At 51.5% G+C, this 12,697-nt stretch overlaps 5 protein-coding genes across 5 annotated transcripts; 2 read left to right on the top strand and 3 right to left on the bottom strand.

The window, feature by feature from the left end:
* Window positions 1-292: 292 nt before the first annotated feature.
* sec17 (alpha-soluble NSF attachment protein SEC17) lies at window positions 293-1,463 on the top strand (the record flags this gene model as incomplete). Its single annotated transcript, XM_002557550.1, has 5 exons — window positions 293-325; window positions 410-533; window positions 611-917; window positions 990-1,164; window positions 1,224-1,463. 5 exons carry the CDS (start codon window positions 293-295, stop codon window positions 1,461-1,463), a joined length of 879 nt encoding a protein of 292 aa, XP_002557596.1.
* A 419-nt stretch (window positions 1,464-1,882) lies between these two features.
* On the bottom strand, window positions 1,883-4,363 carry N7525_001801 (small subunit rRNA maturation protein TSR1; the record flags this gene model as incomplete). The annotated part of the gene is made up of 2 exons (XM_002557549.2): window positions 1,883-4,191; window positions 4,255-4,363. The coding sequence occupies 2 exons, from the start codon at window positions 4,361-4,363 to the stop codon at window positions 1,883-1,885; spliced, it is 2,418 nt and encodes an 805-aa protein (XP_002557595.2).
* Window positions 4,364-4,673: 310 nt separating this feature from the next.
* Window positions 4,674-6,328, top strand: N7525_001802 (WDR46/Utp7 family protein; the record flags this gene model as incomplete). Its single annotated transcript, XM_002557548.2, has 2 exons — window positions 4,674-5,303; window positions 5,363-6,328. The coding sequence occupies 2 exons, from the start codon at window positions 4,674-4,676 to the stop codon at window positions 6,326-6,328; spliced, it is 1,596 nt and encodes a 531-aa protein (XP_002557594.2).
* Window positions 6,329-6,651: 323 nt separating this feature from the next.
* Window positions 6,652-7,678, bottom strand: N7525_001803 (urease accessory protein UreG; the record flags this gene model as incomplete). Its single annotated transcript, XM_002557547.2, has 3 exons — window positions 6,652-7,192; window positions 7,307-7,405; window positions 7,503-7,678. The coding sequence occupies 3 exons, from the start codon at window positions 7,676-7,678 to the stop codon at window positions 6,652-6,654; spliced, it is 816 nt and encodes a 271-aa protein (XP_002557593.2).
* Window positions 7,679-8,730: 1,052 nt separating this feature from the next.
* N7525_001804 (uncharacterized protein) lies at window positions 8,731-11,357 on the bottom strand (the record flags this gene model as incomplete). The annotated part of the gene is made up of 3 exons (XM_002557546.2): window positions 8,731-9,738; window positions 9,797-10,884; window positions 11,054-11,357. Coding segments are annotated over 3 exons (2,400 nt in total), but the record flags the coding sequence as incomplete, so codon positions are not given.
* Between the last annotated feature and the right edge of the window lie 1,340 nt (window positions 11,358-12,697).

The raw sequence follows: 12,697 nt of genomic DNA on the forward strand, positions 1-12,697 counted from the left end.
AGTCCCTGATGGAATGAGAATCTTTTGTATGGGTAATTATAGCGAACTTAGTCGAGTGAGATTAAAGCACAGTGTAGTCGGAACAATGCAATGTAAAAATAGTCAAAAGTCACCATAAGTTGCAGGTCAACACCGGGGAGCTCAGGCGGATACCGAAAATAAATGACACCGCCTCCATGGGCCCGCCGATCGATGCTCTCATCGATAGCAACCCCGTTTGACCACAACACTCCAACTTCACAATATCTGCGGACTACTCCTATCGCAGGAAATACAGGCACACACACTCAAGATGACTCAAGATCCCCGTGTCCTGCTCCAGAAGGTACGAATGCTTCCCCGCCTTATTTGATGGGCAATGACGATAGTCCGCATAGCTGACCCGACCTCGCTTGTTGCGATAATATAGGCCGACAAAGCGCTATCCGGTGCCACTGGCGGCTTCAGTTGGTTCGGAGGAAGAGCGGAGAAGTATGAAAATGCCGCAGATTTATTCACCCAAGCTGCAAATGCGTTCCGAGTACAGAAAATGAGTGAGATACCCCGCGGCTTAGCCAGTCCGTTGCCTTGCAGTGGTTAAGCCAGATGGCTGATGCATGTTTCCAAATAGACAAGGAGGCCGGCCAGGCTTTTGAGAAAGCTGCCTCCATTCAAACCCAGAACCTCAACGAACCCGACGACGCTGCCAATAACCTCCAGGAAGCGTTCAAGGTCTACCGCAAGACAGACCCCGAGGATGCTGCACGCGTGCTTTCCAGTGCTATTCAGCACTACGTACTACGAGGAAACCTGCGCCGCGCGGCAACGCAGCAGCAATACCTGGCTGAATTGTATGAGGTGGAGCTTGGAGATATGAAGAAGGCCCTGGAAGCGTACGAGAAGGCTGCCGACTGGTTCGAGGGTGATAATGCTGAAGCGTATGTCCCATTATCTGTATGATGTCTGCGAATTCGAGGAAATAACTCGGCTGACATATACTTCATATGCAGCCTTGCAAACAAGCACTACCTCAAGGTGGCGGACCTGGCTGCCTTGGAAAGTGACTACTACAAGGCCATCAACAACTACGAACGCATCGGCCGGAGCTCTATTAACAACCACCTGATGAAGTGGTCTGTGAAGGATTATCTCCTGAAGGCAGGCATCTGCCACCTTGCCACAAAAGTATGTTGTTCCCAGTCTTAATCTTTATAGGAAACAGAGTACTAATTATCTGTTTCCAGGATCTTGTTGAGACTAACCGTGCTTTGGAATCATACCGGGAACTTGATCCTTCCTTTGGTTCGACAAGGGAGCACCAACTGCTCGTGGACCTGACCCAGGCTGTTGAGGGTGGTGACCAGGAAGGTTTCGCCGACAAGCTCTTCCAGTTCGACCAGCTCAGCAAGCTGGACAAGTGGAAGACAACCCTGCTTCTGCGGATCAAGAATAACATTGAAGAAGCTGAGGAGGACTTCTCGTAAATGGCGATTGATTTCTTGATTCCCCGCGTGTGATGTCTAGAGAATATTCACTCTCAAGTTTTTGGCTTCTTCGTTTGTTTATCTTGAATTTTTTCTGGTCTGGAAATGAAAACAGATCAATTCTACCGTCCATTGATTCTAGTGAGTTTGATTTGGCTGGCCTTGCTGGTGGTCTTCATCACCCTTCACCTAGGAATTGGAAACCTTCGAATCTTCGATTCTGGTCATTCAGAGACTACTATTGAATACGGAATGCAAGTGCAGAAGATTCGTAATTCATCATTTTAAGATGCCTCAGGTCTATATGTACTTTTAGGTGTAGCTCCCTTCAGAATCAGTATAGCTACCCTCATAATGTAATCAGTTCAGTCAAATGGTATCATATCATCCACCTCGCCAGTGCTATTGACACCAACAGCTTACGCAGCAATTGCATCCAAAGCCTTGGCCTTGCGAGGGAAGACGCGCTTGTACAAACTGACACCCACAGAGTCTTGCGGGTTGATCTTGGCATCGAAGGTAGCCTTGAAGTATCCGTGTGTACCCAGGCTCTCCTTGAAGTATCCACTGCGGCCACGGCGGGTCCACAACTGGAGTGCCTTGAACCACTGGACATCCTCCGCGTTGAAGAACATGTATCGGATGGTAACGACCTTCTTGTGGATCTTGTAGGGGTGACCAGTGAGAATGGCACGTTTGGCAACCACGCGCTTCTGATCGGGCGCGACAACAGTACCAGTACCGATCAGTTCGAGCTGGTCCAGGGCAATTGGCACCTCCTTGGCATCGGTCTCCATCTCCTCATCACCATCCTCCTCCTCGGCTTGCTTTTGTTTGAAGACAAGGATAGGAACTGAGCCCCAGGTCATGGGTCCAATCCAGGATGCAATGCAACTACGACCAGGATGCAAGAATCGGTCGTATTTGTGAACGTTGTTTGGCGTGTTATCAGCCGAGGAGAAGATGGGGTTGATGGCCATGCGGCGGGCACCGCACTGGACGATGAGCTGCTCCTTAGCCTTAAGGGGCTTCTCATAACTGGAGTTCAGGGTCATGCTAACGTTGACCACAGTATGCTTGTGCTCATGGCGGAGCAGAGAGAAGAGCGAAGTGGGCTTGGGGCTGTTGCGTAGAATGGAAGGAACTGCGCGAAGGTGAATATCCACGCGGACACCAGGGTTAACGCCGCCGGCCAAAGCCTCTCGAATGATGCGGTTCTTGGAACCCTTGACATCGGCAAACTGCAGCAGTCGGCGCCAATCCTCGGGCTCGTAGGGACGATCCTCGGATGTTTCCCAGTGGCTGAGCTTGAGGTTCTTTAATCCACGGAATCGGGCCAGACGTTCTCTGGCAAGCGTGTTGGGGTGCAATTCAATTTCATCGGGGAACTCCAAGTCCTCTTCGGCCTCGGTCTTGCGACTCGCACGGTAGTCGGCCAACTCCTGGGCCTCATCTTCTGGGGAACGGTCTTGGAACATCTCCGATTGCGGATATTCTGAAGGAGCCCCCTCGGTCATGGCTTCCTGGTGGTCTGGGAACACACCATCCTCAGGTGCTCCAGCGGTATCCATCTCCATGGGCTCGTCCTCATCCTCCATGTCTGATCCGGAGTCTGAGACGTCTTCGAGATACCAGGCCGACTGATAAGTCGAGGTACCCTTGGGAAGCTTCTTAGGTACGGGGGGAATGTGCGAGTCGTCATCCGAGAAGTAATGATAGTCATCCAACAGAACACCCTTCTTCTCTGTCTCAGCCATGGAAACCATGTCGTCATCTACCATTTCAGTCTCTTCGGGGGCAACAGTAGCCATGTTATCCTGGTCCTCAGAGGGAGTATCCAACACTTGGGTTGTTTCATTCGTGTCAACGGCCATTGCGTCGTCACGCTTGGGCTTTGTGTTTGTTAGCGGAGCAGCTGTGATCGAGTCAACCTGGAAATCACCCCATCCAGGTAGATGAACAATGCGGTCTGCCTTCAAGCCTCTTCCACGAACTACTCCGGTGATGACGACGTCGTCAACCACTTCCAGGTTGGACTCTGGCCACTGAACATTCTCAACAAACATCCAGCTGCGATCGTCACGCCAGCGGATGCCCTTAGGAGTAGCAGTGCAGATGGATCGGATAGTATTTGAAGATTCCTGTCTCGAATCGAGAGACATAACCTTCTCGATGCCGGGGAAGAAGTGGTTAATGAAAGACCTCAACGAAGAAGCCACCTGGGGGCGCTTCTTAGGGGGGTCGATCCTGTCGAGACCTTGAACGACAGCCAACACATTCGAGATACCCTGGCCTTGAATCGAGCGCAGCAGCATCTCGCCCTCCTCATCAACCTCAACTTCAGACGACATGACCAAGATGACAAAGTCGGCCATACGGCAAACATCCAGAGCGCTCATCAAGTCATATTTGGCGGGCACGTACTGCACACTTTGACGGAATCGATCAATGCGCACACGAGTAGGTCCGTCGGGGGAGACATCAGTCAATACATCCACGCTCTCATTGATAGAAGCAATAGCGGCGGCGGCGTCAATATCGGGTGACAACGGCACAATTGCGACATGACGAGGAGCACCATTCTGGCCGGCGAATATGCTGGTAGCTTGGGACCTTTCCTGATGTTTCAGTGCCTGCCTTTGGCGGGCGGTGTTACGGCGATCGAGTTTCGTCTTCAGCTGTTGGTGGGGTGTTTTACGACCGCCCCGCTCATCACCTTCGATTTTGCCTAGAGTGGTATAAGCGTTAGAAATTCATTATTTATCATACTCAGGCAGTTCAGAAACCATACCTTTGGCCTTATCCTTCAAGGCGCTCTTGGAAGCATGCTTGCTCTTGTAGGGCTTGTGGGAAACCTTAGTTGTGGAGCGGTGGTGGTGCACCGTCTGGGCAGGCGCCATATTGGCTTTAGAGCCTTTGAATCGGAAAGGGAGGGAGTCCAGATTGAAGCGAGTCAGAGGTAACTCAACAAATACACAATCCGAGCAATTTATAAGGCAAATACACAGAAAAAAAACGGAAGTGCCTCTGTAGGAAAAAAAATTGGCAACGATAAGAAATCAAAATTCGCCAGTGGAGGATAAGCGAGCGGTGAGCGCAAATCTTGGCGAAATTTTGGGCAAAACACTTTTTTTCTTGAAGCTACGCTTCTCGTCCGCCCTCTTATCTTCCTGAGTTCTTTTGCAAACGAACTCGAGAAATTGCCAGAAAATGGCCGACTCAGCCTCCAACATGGCTGTCGCCAAGGGTGACCAGGAAGCCAAGATGAGACTTGCAGCAGCCGAGAAAACGTACGGACGAGGCAAAGGTGCCAATGCGAAGAGTGCGCGGGACAAGAAGCTGCGCGCAAATCTCAAGAGACAGGAATTCAAGCACAAGGAGGCTATCCTTCAAGCCAAGGATGCAGAGATTTTGCTGGAGCACACTGAAGGATTCCTCGAACCCGAAGGTGAACTCGAGCGGACGTACAAAGTTCGCCAGGATGAGATTCGGGAGAGCGTCGGTATCGAGACTGCAAAGAAAGGATTCGAATTGAAGCTTCCTGATATGGGCCCCTACCGCATGGACTACTCCCGGAACGGACGTGACCTGCTGCTGGCGGGACGGAAGGGACATGTTGCGACGATGGATTGGCGCGAGGGCAAACTGGGCTGCGAGTTACAGTTGAACGAGACTGTGCGGGATGCGCGCTGGCTACATAACAACCAGTTCTTCGCTGTGGCGCAGAAGAAGCACACTTATATCTACGACCACCAGGGGACGGAGATTCATTGTCTGAGCAAGCACCTGGAACCGCTCTTCCTGGAATTCCTCCCATATCATTTCCTCCTCGCAAGCGCTGTGAGTATCTTTGATTCTTCGGTTCCCTAGAGCCCCCTGCTAATCAGTCCTTCATGCAGCAAATGAGCGGCCACCTCAAATACACAGATACCTCAACCGGCCAAACCGTCGCGGAGCTACCTACACGGTTGGGTAAACCCACCGCTCTCGCACAGAACCCATGGAATGCCATCCTCCATGTCGGACATCAAAATGGAACCGTGACCCTTTGGTCACCCAACTCTCAGACTCCCCTCGTAAAGGCCCTCGTGCACCAGGGACCTGTCCGGTCCTTGGCAATGGATCGCACAGGCCACTACATGGTCTCTACAGGCCAAGACCAAAAAATGAATGTGTGGGATATCCGCATGTACCGCGAGGTGCATTCATACTCATGCTACCAGCCCGGTGCATCTGTGGCGATCAGCGACCGCGGCCTGACCGCAGTCGGCTGGGGCACGCAAATGAGCGTATGGCGAGGTCTTTTCGACGCCGCGCAAGCCGACCAAGGCAAAGTGCAGAGCCCATACATGGCATGGGGCGGAGACGGGCAGCGCATCGAGAACGTGCGCTGGTGCCCATACGAAGATATTCTTGGCGTAGGACACGACCAAGGATTCGCCAGCGTCATTGTTCCCGGCGCAGGCGAGCCCAACTTCGACTCGCTGGAAGCCAACCCTTACGAGAACGTGCGACAGCGCCAGGAGCACGAGGTTCACTCGCTGCTCACCAAGCTACAGCCGGATATGATCTCGCTCGACCCGAACGTCATTGGAAAGCTCGATACCGTCAGCGACAAGAAGTATCAGGAGCAGCGCAACCCGGACCACAAGCCCGAGGATCATATGGAGAAGATCAAGAACCGGGGTCGTGGTCGCAACAGTGCCCTGCGCAAGTACCTCCGCAAGAAGGGTGGCAAGAACGTCATCGACGAGAAGCGCGTCAAGGCCGAGACTTTGCGCAAGGAGTATCTTGCTCGTACGAAGGACAAGCTCAAGCAGGAACAGCAGGATCTGGGACCGGCTTTGTCCCGGTTCGCCAAATGAGATCACTGAGTTTGTTTCTTGCTTGACATCTTGTGAAGCAGTAGAGGAACATCCTCTACCCCAAACCAGATACCCAGCCCACACGCGGCTTCTGTGACATATTGGAGCTTTGGCGACAGCTGCATTCCAGGCGTTCTCGGGGAATATGTATTCGGAGGGAAAAAGCAGTTAAACGTGTGCAACATCTACTTTTAAAACATTGAATATATTGAACTTTATAAATATCCTGACCTTCCAACTGCACTGCGTATTTTTACTTTTCCAAAGTTGGTTATCCAAAATCTCCAGTCATCCAGTTTGAATGGACTCCATCTAAACACCATCTACTCATCAACACTGCCAGACCCCCTAACAGCCCCATCCTTCCACCTCTGCAAACTAACATCATAAGCACCACTCCCCTTCCAAGCACTAATAATCAAATTAACAATATGATCCATCCCCTTCCCATGCTTAACAACCGCAAACACAGTCGGACCCCCTTCCCTCATCTTCGCCGCATCCCTCTCCATAACAGCAAGATCCGCGCCCACAGCCTCAGCAAGATCAATCTTGTTCACAACCAGCAGATCAGACCCCGTGATTCCCGGTCCACCCTTACGAGGCACCTTATCACCACCCGCAACATCAATCACGTAGACGATGAAATCCGCCAACTCGCGCGAGTAGTTGGCAGCCAGGTTATCACCGCCGGACTCGATCAGCAGCAGGTCCGTCGAGAACTGCTTCTGCAGCTTCTGCAGCGCGAGGAGGTTCGCGCTGATGTCTTCGCGCACTGCCGCGTGCGGACAACCGCCTGTTTCGATGGCGCGGATGCGAGACGGCGCTAGGGCTTTGTGCCGGGTTAGGAATTCGGCATCTTCCCTGTTTTATTTGGGTGGTTAGTTTTGGGGGAGGTATGTATGAGGGTATAGTAGGTATGAATCTTGTTGTCTTGGATGTGGGGTTGGTGGATGGAGTCGGGGAATTCCGTCTTACCTTGTGAAGATGTCGTTCGTGACTGCGGCGATATTGTACTCGTCTCGAAGGGCGCGAGATAGCGCTAGCATCAGGGCTGTCTTGCCGGATCCTACGGGTCTGTTCGGATACATTCACGTGTTAGTGACCATGTGCATCTATAGATGAGAATTCGAAGGGATATGCATTGGCATGGAATGAGGGTTCCTATACATACCCGCCGATACCAATAGTGAAGGCACGATCGTTCCAGTCTCGGCCTTCGATCAGAGGCATCGCACGGTTGACGTACGAGCCTGGACCGTCGAGGATATCGTGGGAATGGCCGTGGCCGTTGAAGGGGTCATCGTGGGAGTGGTCAATGCCGCCGTCGTGGGAGTGAGAGTGTGCCATTTCTAACCAAAGTAGATGTGAATACCAAGTCAAATAAGAGAGGATGTTTAGAGGAAATTCCAAATGAGGGACAGTTCTATCCCTTGGAAGGCCGGGGTGTGGGGAACCGATAGATAACGAATGCCGAGCTTTGTGGTCGATATTATCAATTCGCCGATGCTAATGTTGGCCGAGTTCGCCGCTCGGTCTCTATTTCACTAAAGTAATACTATTATCTTGCATAAGACACGATGTGGAGATTTATAGTTGCTGGGGTCCCTAGAGAAATATGCAACCAAAGATGCCTAAACATAGGAATTTCACCATAATATCAACCACACTATATGTGTAGCTATAGAGCACATACTTCGGCATACCTGAATTGTACAAACTACGATGCATCGTAATTGGAAAGCAGGTATTTATGGATTCGTCAAGCAGCGGCAGAGAAAGGATAAACCCCGAGGGGCAGAGATGTCAAGCCAAATGGAACATAGAACACCCCTATGCACGCAGACGTAGTTCCCAAAGAAACGTAAGAGCCGGACGCCATATCATTCGCCAAACACGGATATCAATAGTTCTGTCTGTCCAGAAGAAAAATAAATGAACAGACTGCCAAGGAAAAGGCGAGCAGTGGCAAAAGCCTAAACAAAGACCAATCCAAAAGTCGTTAAAATCCCAGACATGGACGGCAAAAAGGATCAAAATGAAAACCGAACGGGAAAGAGATAGAAAACATGCAAGGTCAGGCAATGATCCCGAGCCCACCAAGGAAACGCTGAAAGGAAGATAGAGTACATTAGGTCGGAGTTGAGCAGGATCGATGAGGACGCCATTTCCAAGCCAAGGAAGATGGGAGGGCCTCAAGCACTGATTAAATCCCGCCAATTGTGAATTGAGTCGTCATGTGCCAAAAAGATAGGTCTTTCATGAAAGGCCTGGATGAGGATTAAACAGAAGAGCGGGCGTGGCATGCCTCGCCCAGGTATCCAGTCATACGCCGGTCCTGCACCGCTTGAGACGGCGTGGAAAATGAAACCAAGGGAAATCAAACCAAACTCCCAACCTGATTAGGCGGCGGCACCCTTTTGTCGCTTCGGCACCCGAGGGCTAGCCTTTACTTTCCCTGAGCCCTGTTGCGGAGCGCCGTTAGCTTCGACTCCACCACCGTCCTCGGATTCCATTTTGACGGTGCTTGCCCGGCGACGTTTGTTGCCACCTACATTTGGACTGTTGTTCACGCCGGCTGGGGACGGCTGCATTGGTGGTTGCATTCCTGGGGGACCGGCAAGGTTGCTTTGGGCTGGGCTCGCATGCGCTGAACCAGTCAGATGAGGCGAGCCTTGCTGCCCAGGAAGACCAAGATGGGCCATGGCAGGCGAGGCAAACTGTGACGGAGCGCCCATGCTATGTCCCCGAACGTTTTGCATGGGTTGCATGCCCGGGTTCATGCCCGGATTCATACCGGGATTCATGCCTGGGTGCATAGCTGGATTCATGCCCGGACTCATGCCTGGCTGCATCGCCGGATTCATGCCTGGATTCATACCCTGATTCATGCCTGGGTTCATACCGGGGTTCATGCTCGGACTCATGCCCGGACTCATACCCGGATTCATACCCTGATTCATGCCTGGGTTCATACCGGGGTTCATAGCTGGATTCATGCCCTGGTTCATAGGCATAGGTGGCACAAAGCCTGGATTGGGATTTTGCGATTGGAGCGTGTTGACGAGATTCCGCAAAGCGTCAGGAGGCGATAGCTGGGGATTTGCCTGCGAAAATTGGAACAACATTTGCATTGCAGAAATGGTTTCAGCCACTTCCATGAATCCCATGACTGGAGTAGGCACGCCGTTGGCAGTCACGTTGGAATCTGGCACTAGTGATGGTGCTTGCTTAGGCAAGGCACGTTTTGAGTTCTTCGCGACCTTCGGACTTTGCTTTTGGGAATCCGCCTCCATGGCCAACAATAAAGACCGCGGAATGAACTCGTTGTGGCTGATGACATTAATATCGAGCATCTCAAGCTTGTTGTGCATATCGAAGTGCGCGCGCAGCGTGCCATTAGTGAAAAGCTAAAGATATAGACATTAGCGAGCTGCAAATAAAAGGACCATGCGATAGGAGATGTACCTGGCACTCATTCTTGAACCAATAGATGAATGAACATTTCGGAGCTTCCACGTAATGCCCTCCATTTTGTGATTCTCGCTCGCGAGCACCTTCCACAACCATCTGAATATGACTAATCCCACTGGTGAATTGGGTCAAATAATAACGCGCCAGTGCGGGAGTCGCAATTTCGAATTGTTTAGATCCGATCGTGCTGTTCCAAACACCTTGCCGCAACACACCTACAGGGGAGTAGAAACGATCGACAAACGATTGCCAATATAGGAGATCCTGTGCTTCATTGCGGGATTGGAAGTTTCCCAGATGCTCGGCATAGGCATGAATGGTCAATATCGCGTTATTCTTCCTTTGCTGTTGCTGTTGTTGCTGCATCATAAGGGCATTCTGGTGCTGTTGTGCTTTCAACTGAGCCTCCTGGGCCGTCATCTGCTGATTCTGTGGACCCGGCTGCTGTCCCTGGGCACTCTGGGGAGGTTGCGGCTGCGGTCCAGCCTGTCCCTGTTGACCCGGTTGTTGAGACTGCGGCAATTGCTGCGGTGGGGGATTAGGAGTTGGCTGCCCTTGAGGCGGCCCCTGGGACTGCGGGGGTTGAGTGGATGGTGGCTGGGAGGTTTGAGAGGGTTGCGGTGTGCCGCCTCCTGGTCCACCATGCTGCGACTGCGGAGTGGCACTCTGTTCGTGCATATTCGGGGGTTGTGCTGATGTACGCTGCGGGGTATGCTGGCCAGACTGTCCATTATTTGCCTGTTGTTGAGCATGTTGAGCCTGCTGGGCCTGTTGGATAGCGAAAAATTGCTGCTGTTGTTGAAGACTTGGCGGCTGACCATGTGGCATTTGCTGCTGAAGGTGCATCATGTTGACGGGTCGCATTCCAGGGTTCGCTTGCATTGCAGCCATTTGAGCAGCATTAAGTCCTTGTGTACCATTAGGCATTGATACAGGGAGACCTTGTTGCTGCTGCTGTTGTTGTTGTTGCTGCTGCTGTTGTTGTTGCTGGTGTTGGTGCTGCTGGTGTTGGAGCATCATTCGTTGCCGCATTAATTGTTGCTGGTGCTGTTGCTGGTGTAATAAATGGGGATTATTCGCGACTATAGATTGATAAAAAAACGTAAGTATGCGATCGTGAAAGACGGCTGGAGGAGACGCGGGTATAGCGGGGAAAGAAGTCACCGCAGAGGGCGCCGATCGCGTGTTCCGTAACATCACATCTCACACACACCATTGCGTTAAGCAACTAGGAGGTTGAGGAATACTAACAATTTTGTGGGAATTGAGGGTTCTGAAGCATATGCGCCTGCGCGGGATTCAGATGGGAGAGGGCATGAGCATTTGGGCCGGGGCCACCAGGACCAGCTGTCCCAGCGCCCGGGGGCATGCCGCCCATCATCGGGCCCGGTTGGCTGACTTGAGGTCCTCCCGGTGCAGAGACACCAGGATGCATTTGCTGTACCATTCCAGCACCCGGGTGTCCATTTGGATGTTGCGCGGCCATCGGGTGACCGGGGGAAACCCATGTTGTGGCATGCCTTGGTGGGCAGGAAACGGCTGCGTCATCATCATTGCTGAGCAACGAAGTCACCACAAATGGGGGACTTCAGAAACAATCGCTCGCGATGGCGAAAATATGGTGGGCGAAACGTGGCGTGGAGCGCGACTGGAGTGGGAAGACAACAGGCCGCTTTTAGCGTTCGGGGATGGGCCAAGACGTAGCGAGCGACTTGGACCGGTATTCAGCAGACACGAGGTGCTGAAATATCGATCGGGGGCCTCCTGGCCAAGTCACTCACCCGCGCAATGAATCTTTTGCCTTCCGGGAGAAGTGAGCGGTCAGTGGGGAGTGATAAGAGAAGATGTCGGGGATGAAGGTTAAAGTGACGGGGCTAGGGGAGAGAGGCGTGGAGGCGTGGAGGGGCTGGGCTTCCCCAAACAGTCAAAATTTCTCAAAGAGGCACAACTCACAGGTAGTTTCCTAAAGGATCTGGATATTAGGGGGCTAAAAGGTGTTGCGAACGCCCAAGTCAGGAATTAAGGATGATCGCCCGGTGGGAGAGAGAGAACTGGGGACGGAGGATCCGGGTCCGTAGGGTGGAGGATCTAACCGAGACGACAACGCGATTAATCCAGAGAGAAAACAGGGATAGAAGAGAGAGAAGAAAAAAAACTACAATGAGATCGGGCAGATTGTATAGATCTTAAAGTATAAGCTCCATCTTTCAAGATGTTCTTTTTTTTTTTTCTTTTTTTCCCTTTTTGAGGCTTTTTCCCTTCTGTCTCCCTCCTGCGCTAAGTCCAATCACACACTATCCCTAATCAGGAGATCACGTGGCCGTTTCGCGGCTTTTTCTTCACAACTTTTTTTTTTCTTTTCCTTCTTCTTCATCTTCTTCTTTGTCTTTCATTCTTTTCTCTGCATGACTGTGAAGACTCTTCAGGAGACATTCTCACTTCCAGTATAGTGCATTTTGCCATCTTTGAGGCCTGCAATCACTACTGTGAATTATGTTTGGCATTGTGGTTTCTTGTTGCTCAGATTTCCGGAGCTTTCTTGATGTTGATTGCACCTGACTTCTGAGGATAGCATGACCCAATGCCAGCATCTTACGATGCTTCAATCTCGCCACTAACCTGACAGATCAGGTGCTAGCATCTTCGTGCTTAACGTGAGTTTAGTCCTTTCTCTTATTCTTCCTGCATTTGCATTTCCTATCCGTTCAAGGATGACAAAACCCATTACTTCTTACCCTCCAAATCGACATTGCGGAGATAATTCGGACCTCCCTTCCCGGTTGGTCTGCTACTTGCCAGTATATCTTGTCTGAGAACTCTTTATTGCAATGCATCTTGATCATGTTTTTGTTTTGAGCAACTCACTAACATTGCTCTCAGTCTAGCAACAAACGC

Source organism: Penicillium rubens (genome assembly GCF_028828025.1).
Source record: "Penicillium rubens strain IBT 27055 chromosome Unknown utg000001l_segment0_segment0, whole genome shotgun sequence".
NCBI classification, from domain to species: Eukaryota; Fungi; Ascomycota; class Eurotiomycetes; order Eurotiales; family Aspergillaceae; genus Penicillium; species Penicillium rubens.